We start from the raw sequence: 25498 nt of genomic DNA, 5'->3' as shown, positions 1-25498 counted from the left end.
TATATAGGTTCTTTTCTTGCACCTCCTTCGTCGGTTTAAAACAGATTCTGCCATAATGTCATTTATTAGATTTTATTATTGTGAATAAAAGATAACACATTAGGCGCGAAGGCTAATTATCTGTTTTAGTGTGCAGAATAGTAACTAGCAGCAGACGAAGGAATTCATTACATAGTAGTTTACACACTGATTTGAACTGCTTTTGCAAGAATCCTTTAATTTAACTCTCAAATAAGCTGATTGTAAAACTAAAGAGGTCACCTTTCTAAAGCAACACAACAGCGGGTTATAGCGACAACTTTTCCTCTCCGTAAGTGGATCACACACACACACAGCAGACCTCCTCCGCACACCCACAAGCACTGCAATCACGGCAACACGGATAATTGTCCAATCACACAAGGTCTCATTAGAAACAGCAGGGACGAACAACAGAATTACATAGTGACGGTAAAGGCAAAGCAAAGGCTTGCAGGAGGTTCCTTTCCTTGTTGTTGTTTTCATATACAAATCCTAACTAGTGAAACACATGCTGTTGTGGTGTTCACCACCACTCACCTCAGAGAACATGGGCAGTTTTTTGGCAAAGTCGACGACGCGAGTGATGGCAGGAGTGATGATCTTGGTGAACTCGCTGAAGGCCTCCAGGTCCACCTTGTCTCCATCTGATGTGGGGGTAACCGGGGACTGGCCAATTTTGTCCGGCTGCATGGGAAAAAACACACACACACACGGTTGGCCGATTAGAGCATCGTCGAAAAATGACACCGTGACACAGTAAATCTCTCTCACTCTTCTTCTTCTTCCGCTTATTTTCAGTTTCAAAATCCTCTTTCCTACAGAAAACAACAACAGCTGCAACATATGAGCTTTGACAAAACTGTGGACCATGCAGTCACACATTGGAACACATCTTTTAACGGTTTTGTGCGGCATTTCTTTTGCAGGTCATTTCAAGGACACTTATCACCAATCCAAGACAACTGTAACAAGCATAATTTAAAGTAACACAAACAAGCCATAGCTGAATGATAATGGGTGCAGACCATTCTCCAGCACTGATGCAGTGCTGCGTCTGGCTATGCACGACAACTACATCACAAACCAGACCAGAATTAGTTCAGTGCTGTCAGTTTAAGACTGTGCTGCTCTTCCATTTATGTGAAACCACTGCCTCATTCTTTGTCTCCAAACGGTTTGGTCATTGTAATCCTGCAATCAAACCATATAGACTAACCCGTCTATATCTGTTTGTTGATATACTTCTGCAGTACTGACCTAATAATACAAAGTTGGCTCCATCACTGCTCTTGCATAGGCTGTGTTTGAGCGGGCGCAATAAAGAAAAAGAACAAAGTTGAGTACATTAGCACACAAGTGAATGCAGCAGGGAACGGGTACGTCCATAGAAGACAAGAGAGTATAAAAGAATAAAATAAGATTAGAGAAGAATCGATAAAGAGTGGTGGTGGGGCTTAGAAGTAGCGGAAACAGTGTAGCTTTAAACAAGTTTATTTCCTTTCTGCTGCCTTTTGCAGAACGCTCACTCGCCTTGGGAGACAAATTAAAACCAATTTATCAGATAAAGAAAGCAGATTGTGTTAGCAGAGGGACATGTCACCAGACAGATAATGCTTACTTAGTGCAGAACTTCAGAAGGGAACTAAAAATCAATAAAACATGTATATATATGTTTATCGAGTGTTTTGTTTCAAAACTTTTACCATTCATCCAAATAAAGTGTGTGTCAGGGCTTAGACATCCTTTCAGGGCGAGCTTTGACAATAAAGGGGATGAGTAAAGGAATAATGACAACTCCACAAGGAACCGCCGATCATAATCTGGGAGGAAAAGAGCTCGCTTTTCTGCTGTGCAGCCAAGAACCCAGCAATTACGGAACATTTGAATAATTGTAATAATAACTGCGACGGACTGCAACGCTCGTCATACTAGAGCCAAAACAAAGCATTGGTTTCACTGGTGGAGGTCAGTGGCATTTTTCATTCTTGAGTGTGGAGAAAATAAGAGTTGGACGGGGTGAGACACAAAGATGGTGAATTCCTCCCAGTCTCGGAATCGGAGAAACAAACCACGAGACAAAGGCAGCGCAGGTTCAGCTCTGCCTCCTCGGCCCATGCTGACACAGACCACGGCAGTGAATGTGGAGTTGTGAACACATTACTCTCACTTCTCACCTCGCAGTGGCACGCAGCCAAGAAGACCGTCAAACTATCCGAGATTTCCATCTCGAACCCAACGCAACGGAGGTAACTGACAGAATTGAAAATGGCATTTTAGAAAACCAAACCTCTCTTTCCAGTAATTCATCGACCTTATTGTCAGCACATGTTTTCATAAGGGCCGTTTCTTCGGCACTAAGTAGTTTGGAAGAAAACCGTCCGGTGATGTGTCTACATTAGCGGAAACACCGAAAGCTGGAAACAGATGTTGCCCTTTGAATTTTTCTTTTTTAAAAATTGCATCACTTCATTGTAGCAGTGGCGGCGGCGGGGCCGACTCTCAATAACAGACACTGCTGCACCTGGTGAAACAGAAACCATGTGTGTAGCAACATACCACGGACGTTACACGTTGTATAAGAAAATATGCAGGAGACGGAAAAAAACAAAACGTTGGGACTGCAGCTAATTTTCCTTTACCCATGCTTTACCCGATGTAAGTGATTTCATAATCAGACAACACACATGTTTACATCATATATAATCTTTTGTATGTCTACATCCCCTCCACGTGGAGCTTCATTTGCACTTTCTGAGGGACAAACGTGTCATGGAGCGCTTAATGTTTATTTTATTTATATATATATATATACATATATAAAAATAATAATAAAAGAGGAGAAAACATTTAACTGTTAAACAGTTATGTCTTCAAATAATGACGTTTTTTTTCAGATGGATTGGAGCTGAAGAAGGCAAAGAAGGTCCAAATATGGTTCAGACACATTATATTCTGGTTGATTTAAGTTGACTTTATAACTTTACTTAAAGTTACATTTGAGATGTATCATACATTTGAATTTAATGAGCTTCATTTTCTCTTTTTGATTTATTTTCTTTTTCCTTTTAGCAGCAAAAAAAAAAAAATCTAATTCACTGAGCTGTCACAGCAAGAAGCTGCTTCGTATTAGCTGTTTTATGTCTTATATTATATTATATTAAAATGTCATACTTTAGCAATTATTGATGGTTAACATACATTCAAAAATACTCTCCATGCAAGCTGAAGACACTCATCTGGTAAAAAAGAAAGATACAATAAGGTTTACTGACACTGTTACATGGAAACGCATGACTCTTTTGGTACGGAGGTCGCAAATGTTGTTTTGAATATTATGTGTAACTGATTGCCTGTGTTCTCGTTGTGTTCTCATGATCACAGTCTGTTTCTAATTGTCCAGATTGCGTATAATTCAGTATCTGGCCTTTTCAGTTCAGTTTTGATGGGACCATCAGCAAATGGCTGCAGATTAAGTTTATGACCACTGGAAGGAATCAGAGGCTTGTGTGTGATTTGAAAAGCTGCCAGTTAGGTTTATGCTTCACTTGGCCTGGAAAACTTAATAAAAGACTTGGAGCAGAAAGCACAGATTGACCTTTACGAGAGAGATAGTGAGGGTGATAAGAAAATGTATGCTTTATAGCATCGGAGAGCCTCTAATTCATCTAAGGCATTTTTGTTTTTGCCGTGCGTCTTAGCTACACAGACCTTCTTGTTTCAAGAACACAAGCCCTTAGTTCTTAACTTAATTTGTTCACACACACACACAAGAACACTCTCACAACGTTGTTTATGTCCCTCACCTGCCTTGTACTGCTTTAATACTAGTGACATCAGCAAAACTGCTCTTTTTTGTAACATGGTTATAATCCAGACTTTTATGTCCATGGTGGATTCTGACATTTGTAACTCCTGCCTTCAATTCACTGAGCCTTTATTTTACAATCTGTTTATTATTGTCTGGCAATAGCAGGAATTTGAACAACCACACCCCCCCCCCCCCCAAAAAAAATCGGACCACATTCCCTTCATTGGCTCCCAATCTATGTTAGATCAAAACTTGAAGGGCCTTTTAATGATAAAATCACAAATGAGCTTGCCCCCTCATACCTGTCTGATCTCCTTAAAGCCCCACATCTCATCATGTGCTCTGTGCTCTCAGAAAACAGGGCTCCAGTCTGTCTCAAGATTAAAAAATATTATAGCAGCAGAGCCTTTTCAGATTGACCTCGTCTTCTCCTGTTTTAAACTATCTACTGACGTTAGCTCAAATTCAAACTTAGAACTCAACTTTAGGTCTTGTTTTTTATGAAGCACCTTATTGGGTTATTATTTCAGACTTTGCAGCTATACTACTAGAGTCAGACACGTCTGTACGAAAGCAGTTAGACCACATAGTAAATGTTTTTCCTCTGCTCTCTCCTGGTTCTTTCTGCAGGTATTTCTGCTTTCTGAGACCTGGAGGCTGCCTGTTCCTGCTTTAGACGTCTCGCGGCACCACCAGCACCTTTGTCTGTTTTTAATGTCAGTCAATTCCTGTGATCATTGGCATTTGGATTGGAATGACGTGACTGACAATTGGTCTTCTATAATAAGCAAGATGTCAACGAGTTGAACTCATGCAACATGTGTGTGCCGAGCACTAAATACTTGAGTGAATGAATGAACTGCACACAAAAACAATATGTTTTGTTGCGTGCCATTGCAATCCATAAAGTGATTGAGTACGGTATAGCACTGCTAAAGCAACAAAACGAATGTTGGCCCGAGACTTTTGCACAGTGCTGTATGTAGAACAAATGCTCATTTTCCTTTTTATACTTATTCACTTCAGGCTTCATCCTACACATTCCTGATAAAATTCTGGATGAATACATATATGGGGATCTGACAAAACATACTTACATTATAAAGAAATAAAAGATTCTGCCTTTTATAACTTGACCTGCCATCCATTACTATAGGATGTGTGTACCACACTATACTTTTATAAAGCAACACAATGAAGGATTTCAACCTTCAAATAATGTCTCCAAGATTATTTGGATGGCACATCAACAAGGTCTGCATCATCCATAAAAAGAACTACAACAGTCTATTTTACAGCATGCGTCACAAGATCATTTAAAGAGATCAATTATAATCAAAGATATAATAGTTTGATCCATAAAAATAGTGTAATCATATTTGAATAAAATGCTGTAACATAGAAGTTGCTTGTCAATGAACCCACATGTCACCATGACATATATTATCTGTCATCATCAGTTGTGACAAACTAGATCGTGGGCCAACTGTAGGGGGACCCAGAGAGCCAATGCTACGTTGCGTCACTTCAGTGACTTCTTCCCCGGTATAAAGCTTTACACCTCATCTCCATAATTCCCACATGGCCCACTTCCCCATCACATTGCCACATCCTCCCCTTGTTGCCTAGCAACTCCCTCTTCAACACTTGCCATCACACTACAAACGCTTTCAAAACCCCCTCTCTTCACACGAACACCCCCTTACTTCTCCCACGGGTCGTAGTTTTTGAATTTGGCCGTGGCCCTCTGGTCCACTGCTGCTGTGAAAAACTCTTCAAATGTGGACCCACTTTTTTTTTTTAAAGTCACAAAATAAATCATGACAAGAGCAAGTGTGTGCTTTCTGACACGTCTGTGACACCTCATTCTGCTTTGACTAGGTCAGCCTGTTCCAAGAGATAATTATTTGATATACAAATGATAAAATAACTGTATTCATGTTGTTTACGACACATGCACTTCTACATTTTAGGTATCACTGTATTGTAAAAGTTCCTGGTAGTGGGAAAAGGGGCTGTTTTAAGTTAGATTGAATTGTGAACATTGTCAAATGAGCTCACACGATGTTGATTAAGCCTATCAGATGCACACGTCTCTCTCTGTGTATCCCAGTATAGTGGTGTTTAGATCCCATGTTGCCCAGCGTCATAACACAGTATGTTAAAAGAAATAAGTCCTAGTTCCTATTATAGCAGAGGTTCCGTGGCCTGGCAGGGGAGGACGGAGGTAGAGTTATAAAAGAGGTGTGTGGAGAGGCAGACATAAACACTTGATGCATGCTGCACTGCTAACAAAGCATGGACAAACTTGTCAAAATGTGTGTCAGCGTGTGTGTGTGTGTGTGAGAAAAGAGACCATGCCTGCCAACATCCCTGCCAACTTGCAGATGAGCGCTCATAACGGAGGATTTGCCTTGGCAGAGATAAAGCAGGAAGCTCAAAGAAAACACACAGGCAAAAACAGAGGGGAAAGTAAAGTAAGGTTAGCCACTAAGGAATAGTGCGAGAGAGAGGAAACTCAGAAGTACGGACGGGGGAAGAGATTAAAGGGAAAAAGGAAAGACTTGGGGTGTGAATGAAAACTATGAAGGGAATTAGGTCTGGTTAAGAGCCCAGAAGGATTAGGATGACTAGAACTCCAAAATGCTTGAGAGAACCGCGGGGGTAAAACACAGAGGCGGAGGAAAAACAGCAAGGAATTATAGAGTGATAAAGTCGATAAAATAAAAAAAAATAAATAAATGCGCTACTGTGACAGTGAGTCATGTGAGGAATAAGACTCATAAAACAAACCCCCATCATCCCTTACTCTAACATGCTTGTGTGTGAGAACACAATCCTTAATTTTCTGTTCTCTCGTTTTCTTTTTTTTTTTTAAATATCTTTAAATGATCATACAAAAACTGTTAAAGTCGTGTTAAAGTCAGTATTTGTATGTTTGTTATGTCTAAATATCACATGTCACAATATGGACATAGCTTTTCGATCAGATACTTTCTATGGAACCATTATTGTACACACTTTTCTTGTAGGAGAGTTTAAAGGTGACACTAAAGATGCGCTCGCTTTCATGTTGACTTCCATCGAAGGTTGCTTCAGATACAGAACAATTGTTGAGCTTGTTTGCAGCTTGACTCATCGTCTCACTGCTCATCTCTTGTTCTGCCAGACTTCTGTTGTACCGATGTTTCCAGATCCCAGCAATTACTCTACTGGGAGCAGTGTTATCATATCCAATAGCAAAATAAAACCTGAGAAGTGATAAATTAAAATCACCCTCTTTATTGAATCTTAAATATGTGCTTGAGTCCTGTGGAAATATTTTTCTGTATTTTGTCTCTGGTCATGCTGCATTTTGGACGGTATGTTTCCCACAGAGAAAGAATAGAAAATCACGCACAATATCAAAAGCAGATGTGCTCTCCATATCTCTGGCTTTAATAGTAACACAGTGCTGTAATTGTCATTTTTGCGTGCCACTTTTTTTTTCCCATGCCTTACCAGGAATTTTCGCTTCTGTTTCCACTGTGCACCCTGAGCATTGGTGTGTCGATGGGCCTCCGTGACATGGCGGATCAGCTCCCACTCGGCCCCTGTGGGCTCTGGACGGTTCTGGAGGGTCTTCACCATTTCCTCCTTTTTGCGTTTCTCCCTGTTCTGCTCAATCAGCCGCCGTTTAGCAACCCGCTTCGATTCATCGAGCACCACTGGGAGGGGCAGAGCAGGGAAAGCAAAAGGGAGTATGCAATTAGCTTTTCTATAACCTTAAACCGCAGCTTGTGTATATATTTCTGTACAAATGCTCTATACAAAGACTGCTCATCTTTTCCCTCTACTTTCCATTCCAATTTATTGCTACCTCCTAACAATTTGCCTAACGCTGGACTCGCATGCACGCGTCACGTCAGAGCTTGAAGGTAGGCGGGTCTGATGCTCGCCGTAAGCAGAGCAGTGTCTGTCATGACACTGTGTGTCTGGTATTGTTTTTTTATTGGGTTGCACTTTGACAAAAATAGGCACTGGGGAGAACAACAGTGTCCGAAGTTTGAACTTAACCCATAAATCCGATTTGATTGGCTAGCGCCTGCGGTGGAATATTTGCATAATGTGAGTTCAGCGTCACTGCTCCAGTCAAAGAGAATGAGACGTGTTTCAGTTGACGTGCATGTGAGTGCAGAGTAACGGCAACAACTTTTCCCAGAAACAATATAAACTGTGTAATTCTTAAATATGAAAGCCAGAGAGAGACAAGACTGAAAACTACAGCTATGTGAAGGTGTATTACTGTATATTTTCTTATAGTAATTAAAAGAGTAACACTCACAGTCCATTGCCATGCCCACTGCGATACACTTCTTGAAGCGGCATAGCTGGCACTGGTTGCGGGTGATCTTGTCGATGATGCAGCAGCAGTCATACTTACAGGAGTAGGCGGGGTGGAGGTTCTTTTGTATGGTCCTGCGGAAAAATCCCTGCAGGCAGACAGGAAGGGGGACACGGTTGAGTGGACGCTACACGCGGCGAGAGACAGCAAAGAATATTTAGGACTTTTAAGGGGTGAGAGGGCAAGACGGGTAAAGCAGGAGAGGGATTGGTTTACAGGAGTAAAAGTCAGGGAAGTAATGAGAGACAGACATCGACACATTTAAATAATGATTAGTGCTTGTTCACTGTGTGATGAAACAAGAATGTCGTCTCATTTATCATGTGCCTTCCATCTCTGTGACATTTTGAGGAAATGCCAACGTTCATATGCTTTCATTTCTGGAATCGTGGCGGAGTGAATAACAAGAACAAATTGTAAATAGAAATGAATCTGTATCCATGAAATAAGCCTGAATATTGTATTAGTATTCGTGTGTTATTAGATTAAAGGTGCAGCTATTTAGTGATGAATGAAGACGCCCGTCTGTCTGTTCAACTGTATACCGACAAAAATAAACTGCTCAATCAATCATACATGCACACACATACCCTTTTGCTCACTGCGTTTAATCCCAGTCCTATAAGTGGTGTTTTAGATATCGTGTCGTTGATGAACAAACAGAGGGAACAGAGGCGGATTGATCCCACACCTGACTGACATGTGATGCAAGCTTTAGAGCTGATGGGGACAGACTAACAGGTTCCACATATCATCTTTCTTCAGCTGCACATGCCGTGCCTATGATATAGGTATGTGTGTGTGTGTGTGTGTGTGTGTGTGTGTGTTCACTTTGAAGTGGCTGTTTGTGTACCAGACATGTGACTGTGTGGAAGCAGCTGACCTCAGAGGGTTCATATCAAGTTCTTTTCTTACATACACACACACACACACTTGCGTCTGCACTCACCAGCCACTTTATAAGGTTAATCTCCTCCACTGCATTTGAATCAGCCAATCACATGGCAGCAACTTAAGAAAACCGAGCATCAGAATGTGGAAGAAAGGCGATTTGGGTGACTTTGTATGTGACACGGTTACTGGTCTGATTAGGTCAGTAACTGCTAATCTACTTGGATTTTCAGGCGCACAGAGAATAGGTCGATTTGTTTGTTTGACAGTTTGGCCTCCAAGTTATACAAAAAAAAAGAAAAAACCTAAACATAACACAGCATACTAGCACATAAAAACACAAGAGGTAAAAGAGAACATGTATGATATGATAACAGTATTCTAAAACACAAGCAGGGGACATTTAAAGAGCATTACTTTGTGTTGGAGGACACATTAAATGTAAATAAAAAAGAATTAGTGGACCTACCTTGCAGCCCTCGCATGTAATGCAGCGGTAGTGGTAACCTGTGGCCTTGTCGCCACACACCACGCATGGCTCATCCTTTTCGAGGTAGCTGGGTATATACCCTAAATTAGAGACAACAACACATAAACACAATCCATTTTATTGTGCTGCTCAAATAGCATCCTGTCATGCTCATCCCGACATGATGTCAGAACTCGCATTTCCTTTACCACAGAGGACCACTGGGTCTCGCCAGTGTTCTCCAACATTACACCCCGACATGTGATTCCAACTAGCACACGATTGGACACAGAGCCCCCCTCTGCTTATTTACCCAAACGATGGAAAAAGCTCACAACACAGTTCCACCTCTGTGATGAAAAACACATTAAAAGCTTGAATCATGAGTTCTCTCTAGGTTTCCAAGTGATGAATAAAAACACTCTCTGGTCAGCCTCAGATGTCCGACGCGATTATATTTATTTTCTGGGCCAAGAGAAAAAAAAAAGAAGCTTCCACATGGCTAACAATATGCGAGACTTCTGACGTAAGAATCTTGCTGGGTCCTAGTTTTGTTTGCAACTTGACAACAGGAGAAGTTTGCCTTCAAGGCTTTCCTGGAAGAAAGCTTTCCTGGCACAGAGCGCACAGGAAGTCGGGTGAGGTAGTATGCAGAGCAGCAAAGTCTGAATGAGGAGCATTTTGTGGTGGATAAACTTACAGGACATTCATCTGGGAGAGTGAGATTTAAATCCTTCCCCTTTTCTTTTTCCTTTCTTTTGTTGACTCATCATTTTCATTGTCTTTGCTTAGCGCTTCACGAGGTGGAAATAGCATTCAGCGGGCCCTCAAGGGTAATTTATTTCTGGTGAAAAACACTAAATGTAAACATGGCTTCAGTTTGTTTACAATTAAATTCCACAGAGGGCATCCTATAAAAGGCTAATCGCTTCTTCAACACAACAAGTCCTGTAAATTCTTCCACACCCACACGACGGCTCTGGTGCCATGCAGGACCAGTCTTTGTTTTCTGTGGTGGCATTAGCGCACCACATACAGTCATGGCATATATACTACGGCGTTTAGAGTCATTTTGGGGAGTTTCGTGTGCATGGAAGCGTTCATAGCTTCACTATCTGTTGTGATCTAGTAAATGTCATTCTTTACGTTGATAAGAATTTGGAAAATACAGACACTGTGGCATCGCATTGCCATGGTTACACACAGTAAAGCAGTCCTGCAGTGTTAAACTCGCTGAACTTGAATACACAAACCTAATGTTATGCTGTATATTCTGCTACACATGTAAACTGTTCCATTGCACTTTTCCTCGATGTCCTATATATTATATGTGCCGCTCTTTGCCCTTAAATCGCCCCACAGGGAGACATAAGGTATCATGGGGCCATAGGAATAAGGTGGATAGAAGCAAATTTGCATATTCCACAAAGCTTGTGTTCCCACTCAAGCCAATCAGAGCCGAGTCTGGGATTTAACAAGTTTATTGGCCACTGGAAATGGGCTATTAGTGTCAAACAGAAATGCATGTCTTTTTATAGACTACAGCCATAATTAAGCCAAATGTATTTACATTGTTTTCCCTCTGGGATAGTCTTCTTCTTCTCCCTGTAATCTTCCCTCTGTTATAACTTAGGAAAAAAGGACGTTATGTTCTTTTTCCATACTGCCCCGAAAGACCAGTGAGACTGACAGTGTGTGCAGAGATACACAGGAAATAGCAGATTTCCAGTCACCTTGTCAGTACACGGCGATGAAAGAGGGGGAAGAAGGAGATGGTACAGTGTGAGTTTGGTGGGAAAGCGAGGGAGAGAAGCCTTAAATGGGCATAAATGGCTGGATTTTGTGTGTGTGTTATTGATAATTAATGAATCACTTAACTATTAATTATCATAATTTTAAAAGCTGATGATTTACATGTTAAGTTTATGGAGAAGAATATAGGAAGAGAATCACACTCACTCACTCACACAAAAAACAACTGTGGCCAGAAAATGAAAATAAACTACAGGAGGAGGAGAGGAGGTGGAGACTAAAAGTGAGTAGAAGAGGGGGAAAAAAAGCCAAATGAAAGATAATAGGGGCAACAAAGAAAGATCTTATAGGAAAAATGTCATCTCCAGTGTGTTGGCAAAGCATGCAGTAGCAGCAACCGGATCCTCACGCCAGTCTGCTGCGGCTGTGTGTGGAAGCCAAGCCCAAAATCAATACTGCTGCAGCTTTTTGGCTCTGCCTGCCCGTCCCTCCCATGACAGGCCCTGCAGTACCTCCACCAACAAACCCACAGAAGGAAAGTAGATTTTAGTCGTGTGGCTTAGGCAAGATAAATATTTTCTCTTCACAAATTGTTCCAGTGTAAGATCAGCCGCTTCTTTTACATTGGAGTGTGCAGATGAAAGGAAATGTGAAACTAATCTCTAACGGATTGTTTCTCCGAGTTCTGGAGATGACATCAGCTCTGGTGACATGACATGACGTGAGATTGTAAACATTGAGGATATAACTTGTTAAAACAACATCTGTTAAACTAAAAGCACTGCTGTGTTTTAATTGAATTTAAAAAAATGATATTTAGAAAGTCAATGGATTGTTACGCTGGTCAAAATGTACATCACCAAAACCAAAATAGACTGTTGTTAAATTAACCTTTGACCTCCACAAGAAATGGCTGCATGACATCCATTAACACTGACGCAGCCTTTGTTTCTCAGTTGTTATGTGCCGACTGCGTAGTGAGTAAAGCTGAGAGGATGCGGTGATAAGTGATAATCCTTAGTGTTTGTTACTGGACCATCCTTTCACAGTACACACCGTTTGATCAGTTGCCAATAAAAAAAAAACTGTATTGATTCCAGGTCTGAAAGATTTCAAATAACATTTCTGTTGACTAATAAATCCACTCATTAATTTCACACTACAATTGAATCATTCACCACTGACTGAGTTTGTTACTTTGATTCCACTACATCTGCTTCCTGGCTCCACATCCAGCTTTGTTCTACAGAGCAGACTCAAGGTCGGGAAGGCGCAATATCAGATTTTCACGAGGCCCAGAGAATTCATCCGACTCTAGACTGCGACCAATTTGGTGCCACATGTGACCAAAAATCTTTGGAGTTCATGTTTTTCTCAAGTCTGGAGCCCTATTCATATGCTAATAATGTTTGTTTTTTGCTCAATATCTATATAAAGTTAAAAAACTTTAAAGAATTCAGCCAATTTGAATGTATTTATTGTGTTTATGTCATTTCTGGCAAATGAATAACACTCTAAATACTTTTGCCAGCACGGTTTTGAGTCTGATGATCAGGGATGGTCAGAGTGATCAGGTCAATAATATTATTTAGCAGTAATAGTATTAGTAGTGATTGAATTTGGCACACTAGAGTTCCATTGGTGCGTCTCCTCAACACCAGTGACAGAGTTGAGGCCTCGAAGGCACATGATTCTAATTACAATGTTTTTTGTACATAGGTTCTCCGCTGACAGAGACTGGAGGAGACCAGAGACAGAAAACTTCAGTTTCTTTGTCCGCTCACTCGTTGTGGTTGTAAATAAAACTTTGAGGCCTAATTCAAAGCAAATGGACAGTGAGAGGGAGAGAGAGGGAGAGAGAGAGAGAGAGGGAGAGAGCGCACTGAGAGCCATAAACAGCTGTTTCTCGCTGCTCCCAGAAAGAGCACGTTTCTTTTCTTCTCCTTGCCACATGATTTAATGGGAACTGTATTATTTGCACAGCATCATCATATGTCTATTGTTAACATGATATCAATATAAAACATTACAGTGTTCACACAGGCATAGTGTTGTGATAGGCCGAGCCCAACCAAGCACATCGTCTTTGAACAACTCATCTGGTGTGTCTGGTCGAGGGTCCACTCTCCCACAGGAAAATGCTGACATCATTACAGTGGATGAAATTCAATCTCAGACAACCATGCCCCTCAGGCGGACACATTTCATACATCCCCATTTCAAATGGACTGTGGCAGGCAGAAGAAGGTACAGGAGTCTAGTAGTGATGCAGAGAGGCAGGCAACATGAGGGAAGGACAAGCCTTGGGAGATGTATTTTATAAATGCCAAATCAAACAACCCGGTGCTTGACGCTGGCGTTCCTCCCACTCTATCTCTGTCAACGCTACTCTCCTTTCCCTTACTTGCTTCGTTCAGCTGGGGGAATTCAGAGCTGTCACTCAAGGCGCTTCCGTTTCTGATAACAGATGCCAAGACGCTTAACTCTCTCCTCTTTGAAGGTGACATAATCAAACGTATGAGTGAAATGAGGCAGCAGATTTAGGGAAAAGAGATATCCAAAATGTATGCCTGCTCCATTTAGATCATTTACATTTAGTGGAAGCATTTTTACGGGCTGCCAATTCACCGCTCCTTTTGATAGAGTCGCCATTAAAACACCATTCGTCATTTACTTACCAGTCATACTCTTCACTGAACATTGGCTGTTCTTCCTCTTCCTTTTCGGGCCATTGAGCCACCTGACAGAGAATGAAATGGACAAGAGAGAGAGAGAGAGAGAAGAGAAAAAGAGAAAAGAGTAAATCTATTTGAATATACCTCACAGCAGTGTATGGCTATGTTACCTGGATAAAGCAAAACACATTGAAAATGGAACCGCAGCAGGGTCAGTGTTTCTCCTACTATTGCCGTCTTCTACCAGCCAGACATCTGGTATTCAATTTTGATTAGGGAAGTTTTTTTTTCCCCCTGTATGGTTCCTTAATTGTAACAGAGGGGTAAAGGAGCTATTTAGACTTAAGGTTTTCATCATAAACACTATGTGAAAGTAGAAGGGAGCTTTCCTTACAACAATGCCAAATGCATTTTGGCAGGAAAACGTCTGTTCCTTAAGGCGTTCACAAATTGAATCCAAGCAGCAAAAAAAAATACAAATAAATCCCCAAAACAACTGTAATTGTTAGGGAGTTGGCTTCATGATAACAGGAAAGACAAAGTCAGCCCCTTTAAGTAAAGCTAACACACACACACACGAGCACACGTGCACGCTGACACATGTGGAAGGCATGTAAAGCACAGATGGAAACTGGCGACACGTAAAGAGAACAGAGGAGAGAGAGAGTTAAGTACAGGCGAGAAGTCTGCGTCTTAAAGGGGAGCGAGAGCTTGTGAGTGTTCCATATCAGCGTTGGATGGATGTGTTTGGAATCCCGAGAGTCCGGCTCTGTGCTCTCAGATGCTCCCAGCAGCCTCCAGCTCTCCTCCCACACCAGAGCTCTTTAATACCAACTCAAGAAGGAGCAGACTACATTTGCATCATCAATATAGCACGGTCCCACTCTGCTAAGATGCAACACCCAAGTGTATAGTTCACATTTGCATACGAGTGGTTCATTATATACAAAAAGTGAAGCGGGGTAGGCCTCGAAAAAGTTCTTATCTCTGATTTAAAGGGAACGTTCGTTGGGAATTTTGAATTATGTTCGTTATTGTATCTGTTGCTGAAGCTAGAATATTGTTTCCTCCAAGGAAATGTTAGTGACCTAACATGCAGTAAAGTATACAAATGAACCTTTTGTTGTCTAATACTGCATTCACTGTGTTTTCTTTCTTTCTTTTTCTACATCTAATAAAAGAAATTCCCCCTGAAGATCTGCCAAGTCTCTCAACGTGGATAGACGACCCAAAAAATTACCAACAGCTGTCACAGCGGCACACAGACAAGGTGTTTTTCACCGCCACTCGACGTGAACGTTTGTCCCTCTGTCAGCCGGCGTCACCATCGCGGCGCACAGCTACTCGAGGCGACAGCCATCAAATTGTCAGCGATATGTGACAGTTGAGTGTCATGCAGCAGCAGGTAGTGGTACATCGGCAAACAGGATAAAAACAGATGCTCTTTATTTAGGTCTCCATCACTGCTGTGACAGCTCTCTCTCTCTCTTTCTCTCTTTCTACTGAACATCAGCACCTCAACAGGTCCAGCATAGTATGTCATACAGCGGCAACCTGTCACGTATCATAAAGCTCTGTTTTCTTTCAGCTGAGCCGTACGGTGCTGCAGCCCTCACCCTTTCAGATCTCATCGATCGCAAAATAAAACACGTTGTGCAACTCTGCGACGAAAAGAAGAGCTCAGCACAGGCAGTTCTGCAGCGACAGTGCTTTTCCTCACTCAGTGTGAAGAATTAGACAGAAGTGGTGACAAGTGGCTCTCGAGAGAAAGCAAGAAATGACACAAAAGCACAGAGATACACAACTCAGATAGATTTTCATAAGGAGGCGGTCCCACCTTAAACACTCATTATTTTCCACCATGAGGGGTTTGAAATCGCCATGTAAACAAGCTTCGATGATAAAGGCAAACAGCCTGACAAGATGTCAGACTGAATCACACAGCCAGTGAACATGTGGCCATTTGGTGAAAATATTAGTACTCCTGCCTGTAGATGAAAACATCATGCATAATTGAGCATTTTTTGATGGAATGAAGGTTTTTGCAGGTTGGGGCATGAGACCGTGTGCGGCGCCAGCATACCACAGGGCTTTTAAATCTCCGGCTCTGATGGAATACAGATTGGAACGCAATCTCGAAAATGTACATGAGCTTTTCAGAAACCCGATCCAACTCTGCGCAAGCATGCACAAATCAAGTACTTTTCCTTACTTTCTCTCCCACACAATTTACAACTTGAGTGGACGCGTGAGAGAGCGACTTGTTTGATTACAATGATCCTATAGCTGTGCAGAAACACGTGCACACGTTGTATGACGAAGCACGTGTTGCACAGCCCAAAACAAACATGGACCAGAAGAATCAAAGGCAGGAGCCAAAAAGATGTCATGGCGGAGAGTTAGAGTGCTGACCTAAAGATGCACTGGTGGGACTGTAACATTTACAGAGCACAGAGGCAGCTCATGTTGTAGCTGCTACACAGCCCTTTAACATGAATTCCATTTCTGGATTCTCCATCTCCTCAAACCCGATGACCGTGGAACAGCTGTGTGCTACAGGTACATTTAGTCTGTTGACCCAGTCAGGTGTAGAGTACTTGTATTGATCCAACACTGTTCAAAAATCACTGGATCAGGTATCAAAAAAGAAAAAAATGTTAAAACAGATATGATCCAAAAACCTTGAATAAGCACAGACTGCAAAAATGCATATAAAAGCAGTGACAGCACTTCAACTGAATCATGTTACGGGGCTGTTTATTTCTTCTTTATAGGAGCAGAATATGTGTGTGTTTAGTAGTTTAAAACAAAAGTAAAACAACTGTATTGGGCTGATATAGGTATAGGTACATACTCAGGGCTGTGATACTGGCATCAGCACAACAAAGTGCTATTGAGCCATCCCTTACCTCTGCTCTTCCTTGTGCTGTGTCTCTCCACCTGTTACACTGACAGTGACTGTGGAGTGCAACCTACTGTACAGGTAATTGCTGAGCTGTCAGGGCAACAGTGCTCTCTCGTGAGATTGTCTATTTAAAGACAGTGCACATCTTATTAAGCTAAAGCAGCACAAATGATAACATATGACAGCATTTAATATCAAGTGAGAGCAGCACGCCCTTAAACTAACTTCACTGTCAACGGCAACTTGGAGCTGAAGAAGTTTTTGGCAGGTAGCTGCATATGCTATAGGACTTTTACCCTGTAAAGCTGACATGAGTGCGGTGGAGGTCCTCCGAGGCCCTTAAAGTGTACAACATTCTGGTGGCCAGGAGATGGATCTCTCAAATGAGGCATGTTGCTTTTGAAAGACTGCAATGACACAGTTTTATTAAAATCAAATAATGGCAGTGTCTTTTGATTTGGATATTACATCCAAAGCAGATAAATTGTGCGGGCCTAATAGACTAATAGTCTACTGAAGGAACAGCCCAAGAAAACCTACCAACAGCAAGTTCTGCACATCATCCAGTGTGACAGGGACACTGTGTCCGCAAAAGATATGTTGCTGTTAAATTTCCTAAATGTCACTTTCCATTACTCCGAGCACCCAGATAAAATTTCCAGTTCCCGTCATTAAATTAGATGGTTATTTCAAAACTTGGACAAATAAAACCAAAATTGTCTGCATGGCCAGGCACCAGACACAAGTGAGATAATATGTTTGTTATTTTGGGGGGGGGGGGGGGGCGACGACGACGACTGACTCTGACTCACAGGACTGGGCTGAGAAGTACCTGCTTTGAAGCTGACACGGACACAATAATAAAAAAAAAATACACTCAGAACAATTACATCTATGACAGTGTCTGAATGAGGCCCTATGCTTAGAGTGTCAAAAGAGAATTGAGCTCAGTATATACGTCTGTCTCACACTGTACATTCACTGATAGACACTTTGTTTACCCATATGTTTGGCCACAGTGTAAATTACACACAGAGTTAGATGAGGCTATAGCATGTCTCCATGTGAAAGCTAGACAACTCCCACTGTCCAAATACACAAGCACGCTGTAAACCAAATATAACCAATATTAAACACAGAGCTAAATCCTCAAATATGTACAGCTCGATACTTTCTGTACAAAAGGCCAAAGGGTCATATTTTCTCTGCATTTAGCTGCATGTAATTCACATGTGAAATCCATAAATGCTTTTTTTTAACCCCCGAAACCAACATTTTTCTGAAACTTTGGCTCCAAAATGTCACAGCTGTTAAAAGTGCTAATGAGATGACTGCAGGGAGAGGGCTCTTGTACAAATGCAGAAAGAATAATTAACTGAGGGCAACTGACCGCAATCCTTACTGACTGACTTACAAACACGAGCATGCACGCACACTCATGGTTTCGTTCTTCTCCTTGTTTGAAGCCGAACCTTCACCGGGCCCACCACCAGCTGCTTTACAGTTTACATTTATTTTAATCTTCTCTAGACTATTATTCTGTAAAAGGGGAGTCATTTTTTTAACCCTAATCCTAACTTGTTTTTATGTCTTAGTGAGGACATCCCCATTTCCAAGCCCCTTACTATAACCTTTACCATCACAAACACTTCAACACCCTGCTTTTTATATGCTTTAGTTTTGTGTTTGCAGAAAACGTAACGTCATTGTTGTCTTCTTTTGGTGAGCATAAATGCGGGGCCGAGCTGTGCTCACAGCGCCCTCTGCTGGACAACTTGGTAATTAATTCAAACTGTTTAATAATTATAATAATACTTATTATTTTTATTGTGACACATGTTATGCATATAGGAGTTTTAACAGATGCTCCAAGGCACTTCAACAAAATAAAACCAGCAGAAAGTACTGATCTATACAGAGATATAGACTATACATTTAAATACAACTAAAATGTGTTTTAATGAATGTGTTAAAAGCAGTTCAAAGATGTGTTTGGGAAGGGGGTTCCATTTTCAAACAGCTATCCAAACTTTAAGATAAAAAAAAATGTATAACCCCACAGGCTATAGATATGTATAGACAGAGTCGTAATTATCCAATTGTTTCAACAATAGATGTACCAAAATAGTCTTTAGTTGTAGCCCTAATCACCGGATAAGCAAGTGCCACGTCATAAAAACCAAAAGATAAAATAACAATGCCTTTATCCTGGACATGACAGCAGCAACGCGCAGCAGCAGGGACTGTGGTGTGAAAGACACCACATGGAACCCGACCTTTACGTCAAAAGACGTTAAGGAAACAAAATGATGATGAAGGTCACATATTGTATATAGTACTTAGCTGTGGAAGTGATCAATAATGCAAATGTTTCATGTTTATATTAAACAGGCTTTTTTTCTCTACATGTGTGACTGTCTCTTGGGCAGACTGCTCTTCCCTCCTCTGGATGCAGATACATGTTAATGCTGTCCCCGACATAAACACTGCAGTGTTATTATCGTCCATCTCCGGCCGTTTCCTGCAGAACAGAACAGCTCATACATGTGCTAAATATCAGTTGCTCAGTTGAGCATTGCCTTTAGCAATTAAAAGGGTAATTAAAAATAAGATATCATCTATATGCAAATGTCTTTATAAACTTTATAGCACCAAGAGGACTGCTGCCTGAGAAACACGGACATATTAACTGATCACAGCGGTCTGCTCTCACACGTTTGACTGGAGGCTCTCACTGTTAATGCAACTCATTGCAGGCAGCCTTGCTTCATGCTTGTGGTGACAAGCAGTAGCGATGCATGTGCATGCAGCCGAAGCAGCAACTACATGCCTACATTTGAACTAAATCGAGCACAGCATTAACTGCACAGCACTGAATGCCTCCAGTGAGCCATCAAGCCAAAATATGACCGGTTCTATGAAGAAAAGTGGTATTAAGTAGCAGCAAACTTAAAACTCACACAAAAACCTAAAAATCAGGTGATTTGTTGCTATCATCTGGAACCACAACATTGTGATTCGGAGCAGTTGATAGTTAAATGTTTGTTTAATGTGAAAACAAACTGCGAAAACAGCAATGTCAAAGACTCTGTCATCGGCCAAACAGCGTCAGATCATTGTGTTCTCGTGAGATTATTTAGTGTGCAGGTGTCCAGTATTGAGTGATACTGTAATTTAGTAACCAGACCACTATGTGGTATTTTTTTTTATGTTGGTGGAAAGTTTGGAGTTGACTGCCCAAGTCTAAATTTGACTAAAACGATCTTGGAGGAGTTTTGTATGTTCTCCGAGCTTTTCACCCACAAACAAGGACATGCAGATGAGAGAATGGAAATTGTTCTAGGTGTGAATGGTTCTTTGTCTCTGCATGTTGACCCTGAAATAGACTGCTGACCTGCCCAGGGTGCACCCTGTCTCTCCCTGCAGTAAAACCAAAATACAGAAATGCCCATGATTAAAATCATGGTGAAGTTTATAGTACACAGAACCTTTGACGTTCTGTGTGTGTGTGTGTGCAGACATGTATTCAAAAACAGAATGTCCTGTATTCTATCTGCATACTGGTAACACAAGCAATACTTCAAAGAGTCCAACCGTTCAAAACAACAGGTTGTCAACATGCAGATGTAAGAAAATCCAATGCCATGCCAAACACACCACTTATATCCACACACTGCCCCCAGTGTGAAGCCCGAAAATCGTCCATGTGCTGTGCCTTAAATTATCCCTGAGGTGCAGAACAGAGATACACAGGATACTTAAACCCGAATATGTCAGGAAAGAGAAAGGCCAGTGCATTCAATCCTACATCCATGACTGAACCAACTGTCCCAGTCCCGTAGCAACAGAGCTGTTAATCTCACTGACAGGTGTCCATGTTAGCTGAGGAATCTATCAAGGCTCCGGATGGACTTCCTTTACACAAGCTTGTAATTCACATGGAGACACAGTGGAGGGGGGGGGGGCAGCCAGAATAATAAAACAATACTATGAACATAATGATTAAAATGTAGGTTTATTATTATTAATAATAATAATAATAATAATAATAATAATAATAATAATAATAATAGTAATAGTAATAATAATAATGCTAATAATAGTAATAAGAAAATATTCAACGCTGAGACGTGCAATGTCTCGTGCTGCCGTTATGTGCTAAAAGGGGTGATTATAACATACTAGATATTTATACTTTCAAAGTCATTTAGAGTCATCTGCGGCACTCGCACACATATTTATTTTTAATTTAAAGGAGCTAATGTCCCCTTAATGATCACGACATTTTGTAGATGAACTGCAGTTTGTTCTCAAAGCCAGTGCAGACTGATACCGACTGATAACTCGTACTCCAGAGGCCTCTTCCACAAAAGAGGCCCCTTCCTCTAGCAGCGGCACCACGTGAGGCCCCATTTCACTAATATTATGTTTTCATTAATGAGAAGGGGCTTAAGGCGTGCTGTGTTTGTTTGCATTACGGCCGGCACGACTGCCTCAACTTTTGATGAAATTAAGGGCGTAAGGGGAGGAGCCCTATCAAGGCTGGTGTATGAAAACAATTTTGACAAGAGGAAGGAAAAAATGAATGTAGTGTTGTTTAACTTATCTGGTCTAGAGTTGTAAAAACAGCGAGCACCATGAGAAAGATGTAGATAATAAAGGGGAGACTGAAAAATACATTTACCCCTATGGGTGTCCTCAGAAAACCTTAATACATAACACATCAGGTAAGACAATGTAAAGTCTGTGTGGTTTGGTTATTTTAAAGAATAAGCATCGGGAATTTGCTTTGAAACGTTTAGAATGCTAGAAAAAAATCTGAAGATGAATTCTCAACTCACCCTTTCTCCTCTCCCTCTGATGGGTTAGAGTCCTGCTCCTTGGGCATGTGTTCCATTCACCTTAATTCCATCCAGCAGCCAATTATGAGAGACTGAGGCAAGCCCCACCCTCGAATGCACACTTGTCATTCGCTGGTCGGGAGGGGTCGATCAGTGAAACATGACAGGGTCCCGTCCCTAGAAAGAGGGGCTCCAAAAAGGAGTGGACCCCCTTCGAGGCTGGTGTTTTGTAGCTCGGTGTGAAGCTGCAAAGTATGTGAGACGTTGGAGGTATGTCTGGGGTAAAATGGGCAGGCCGGAGGGGGCTCGCGAGGTGGATGTTGATCTCAGGAATATGGAGGGTGGAGTGACAACCAGTCTGGAGGAGAACAAACAACAAAGACCACAGTCAGATTACAGAGTTTACAGCCCTGAAATAACAAACTAATCTGTCAGGCAGGAATTACATTTTACAAATGAATCATTAACAGAATCATTAGTTGCACACCTTACAAAAAAAAGGTATGTTGATGCTCAAGGGGCTATATGCATGTTGTCTCCCTCCCTCTGATTCCACTAGACTCAAAGTTTCCAGGTCATTTGAGGGAACAGTCGGATCGAGGAGCTACTGTGCACTTGAACTCCTTTTCCATAACGTAAACATAAACAGCTGAAAAGTACATTTCAGTTTAACACGTTTCCTTAATGTCTGATGACATTATTGGTCATTTTTTATGACTTCAGCTCCTTCTTTGTCAACAAATCTGCTTTAATGATTCAATATAAAAGCAAATTGTAATCTATAGACGGTCTTTGAAACTCACCGAAACGTTAAAAAATAACAACAAACACCTTTATTTACACAAAACTTGTGTTTTTTTTTAACATGCAACTCTTTCATCCAAGACTTTGCAAGGTGCTTAGGACAAATATCTGACTCTTTCTTGAGTGAAAAAAAAGAGAAGAAAATCCTCAATTAAAGTCAGATACTCCTGCTTTGGCACTGCAATATGTTCAAACTTTAACATGATTTTTGGATTTTGACAGATTTCACATTCAGCTTTGATGGTTTCTCTCAAAAGGGTCTTTGAATTGCCAAGCCATGAATCACTGAGATCAAAAGCTCTGCAAAGGCTTTCTCTCCCTGTACTTCTTGCCATTTATATTACCTCACCAGCCCCTGAATCTGCCTGGTGACTCTGAATTTGAGACACAGATTGTTTCTTTACATTCAGTCTTTGTTGCCAATTAGTTTACAAAGCCAATGCAAAGCACACTGTCGGGCATACTGGATCTCTTTCATTCTTCCGAGAAGACATTACCTTCTCACAAAACATGCCAATCGTAGATGCGGATGATTGGCAAAGTAAAGAGACATTTCCATAGCGATGTAGCTAACCCTAAATTCTCATCAACAAAATGTCATGCAACTGCCAAGTCACAGAGATCGCTATATCTGCAATGCACTTCCACCAAATGCTCCTGCCATGTGAGGAACTTAATGAAAACTTCCCTAAATGCTCAACGCTGTCAACTCCACTAACTCTCCCATGTGAGTGAGTCTAAAAAAATTCTATCCATCATTACATGACCCTTTGTCATGTGAAACAGAGGCTTTTCCTAATGCTGCTGGCATGGGACGGGGGACCCGGGGACTCCTCCAAGTCACACACACACACCACCACAAGACCTCTAACTGTTGCTGTGACATCTGGAAAGTACCTGGAAAACCTGCTTACTGAGTGTCACCTCGTGACCAGGGTTAAGTAGCTTTGGGATGAGCAGCTGAAACTGTGTGAAAGAGCATGTGTGTTTGTGTGTGTGTGTGCATGTGTAAGAGCTCAGGAGGTCCTGATCCATTAGCCCCTGCCTCCCTCCTCCGTTGTCCAAGAAGGGCTTTATTCTTTTCCCCCTACTAATCCGCGGTTCAATGACTCCATAATCCGGAACAGTGGGATACAGAGAATGACAATAGCCCTATGCGAGACTGATATTATCATTGCTTTTGCTCCTAATAGAGAGATTATAAGTGATATTCAAAACAGCCTTTCTCTGCAGTCAAAGGAATATTGTGTTTTCTCTGCTGCATATTTCTACTTCAAACCAATTATACATTGTATTAAAAAGAGATTATATAAGCTTTTTGGGTACCACTTAAAATCATGTTGTTTAATTGGGCGTTAAGATTTAAATCATAGTTTATATATTTGTTGTTATTTCTGACATTTTACAGAACAACTAATTACAAAAGAGAGAGATAATTAAAAAAGGCTTTTTTTTTCCAGAGTAGTCCCCTGGATTCATGAGTTAACATTGTAAACATGGTAGAAATAGCTGGTAATAAACCCTCTTTTCTACTGTCAGTGCAGTAAAACTGCAGAAAAACATATTTTTTTTACAGTAGTTCTTACACCTTTTACACTACTTCAATAGTTAATTATCACCAGTCACATAAAGAGACAGCTCAAACTTAATGAAAAGAATCTTATGAAGACAATGCGTAAAACACTACTGGCCTCCAGCACAGTCACACATATGACACACACACACACAAAAACAATCTGCTGCCTGTGAACCACTGTGAGGTCAGACGTGCAGCACAACAGGATCGACATGGTGAACCGGACTCACTGTCAGCCCCCGGGGCTTCTGTTACTTTGACTGCTGAAGTGGCACTCGTCTCACTGTTGTTATTTGTGTTTGCAGCATAAACAATTAGCTGCTTATTCCACTGTGAGAACACAGGACAACATAGAAACGGGGCCAGCTGTGTGATTAGCTAATACCAGCCATTATAGTACCAGCAAATAAATGAGCAAATATGCCATATTTGAAAAGAAAACAAGGAAGATGGACAAGTGTATTCATGACTATGTTAAAAAAAAAAAAAAAGATACAAAACTGAACTTCTCTAATGACCTCATTACCACAAGGTGGCAGCAGCAGCAGCAGGTATTTGGTTTCTGGACTGCATGTGTGTTTGCAGAACGGATGCAATTTACACGGTTTCTTGAATGCATCTTGAAGTCGTTCCCCTCACCTCAACATGCCGTGGACCCCGCATAAGTCATGACATTTACCCAGTTCATTGAATGCATCTTGTGAGCCGTTTCTCTTCACAGCTCACAAATCATCACGCTGTAAACTCCACATTACTCTCTCTAGCGAACTCCGCAGTTCACTGGAGTGTGCTGTTGCTTGATATCTTGGAATAAATACATGCCCTGTGACGAAATATTGTCTGGAGTAGAAATTGAATTTAAAGTCTATATTGTACGTTTGGCTGGAGCACTGATGTTTTTTTTTCCCTCCCTCTTAAAGACCACAGTAAAGTGAAGCTGCTGTAGGGTAAGGTGTGTGTTTGTGTGTGACTGTTGAATAGCATCTTTGCTTGAAATGCCCATCCCAAGTAATTTTAGACATCCCTGTATAATGGGCGTTGGGGACGGCCGGGACGTCCAGGCTGCATTGAGCCACCAGACTGATCCAGCCTGTCAGGTTTACAGTCAGGGTGAATGCAACAGGCACAAAGCCCTCAAAAACATTGTCAAATGAAACTGAATAAACCTGAATGTGCATGGGATGTATTCTTCTACCCATGCACGCACCGGGAAAATATTTGCTTATATCAATATCCCCTACATCCAGGGTCAGTTTATCAAGCGGTGTGAAGCCAGGAAATATTACATACTGGAGCATGTTTGAAGAAAGAGTAAAAGAGTGAAAGACAAACAGGAGATAAAAAAACAAAGAGTGAAAGAAAGAATGTGGGA

At 41.3% G+C, this 25498-nt stretch overlaps 1 protein-coding gene and 1 long non-coding RNA gene across 4 annotated transcripts in view; both read right to left on the bottom strand.

The window, feature by feature from the left end:
• thrab (thyroid hormone receptor alpha b) overlaps nt 1-21930 on the bottom strand; it is a 30843-nt gene extending 8913 nt beyond the window's left edge. Inside the window, exons 1-6 of one of the 3 annotated variants that reach the window (XM_058621810.1) lie at nt 21747-21930; nt 14004-14065; nt 9574-9674; nt 8154-8301; nt 7331-7536; nt 559-705 (exon numbers count right to left, since the gene is read on the bottom strand). In XM_058621810.1, coding sequence (XP_058477793.1) covers nt 559-705; nt 7331-7536; nt 8154-8301; nt 9574-9674; nt 14004-14065; nt 21747-21802 — 720 coding nt within the window. In that variant the 5' untranslated portion in view covers nt 21803-21930. Of the gene's footprint in view, nt 1-558; nt 706-7330; nt 7537-8153; nt 8302-9573; nt 9692-14003; nt 14066-21746 lie in introns of all 3 variants that reach the window. The other 2 variants (XM_058621808.1, XM_058621809.1) reach the window with 2 other exon arrangements.
• A 4-nt stretch (nt 21931-21934) lies between these two features.
• The window catches only part of LOC131448971 (uncharacterized), a 74686-nt gene continuing 71122 nt past the window's right edge, over nt 21935-25498 (bottom strand). Inside the window, exon 4 of the long non-coding RNA XR_009234241.1 lies at nt 21935-22104. This is a non-coding gene — a long non-coding RNA (uncharacterized LOC131448971). The remainder of the gene's footprint in view (nt 22105-25498) is intronic.

Source organism: Solea solea, chromosome 21, assembly GCF_958295425.1.
Source record: "Solea solea chromosome 21, fSolSol10.1, whole genome shotgun sequence".
Taxonomy (NCBI): Eukaryota; Metazoa; Chordata; class Actinopteri; order Pleuronectiformes; family Soleidae; genus Solea; species Solea solea.
Note: the sequence above shows the minus strand (reverse complement) of the source record. Positions and strands in the feature narration are given on the sequence as shown.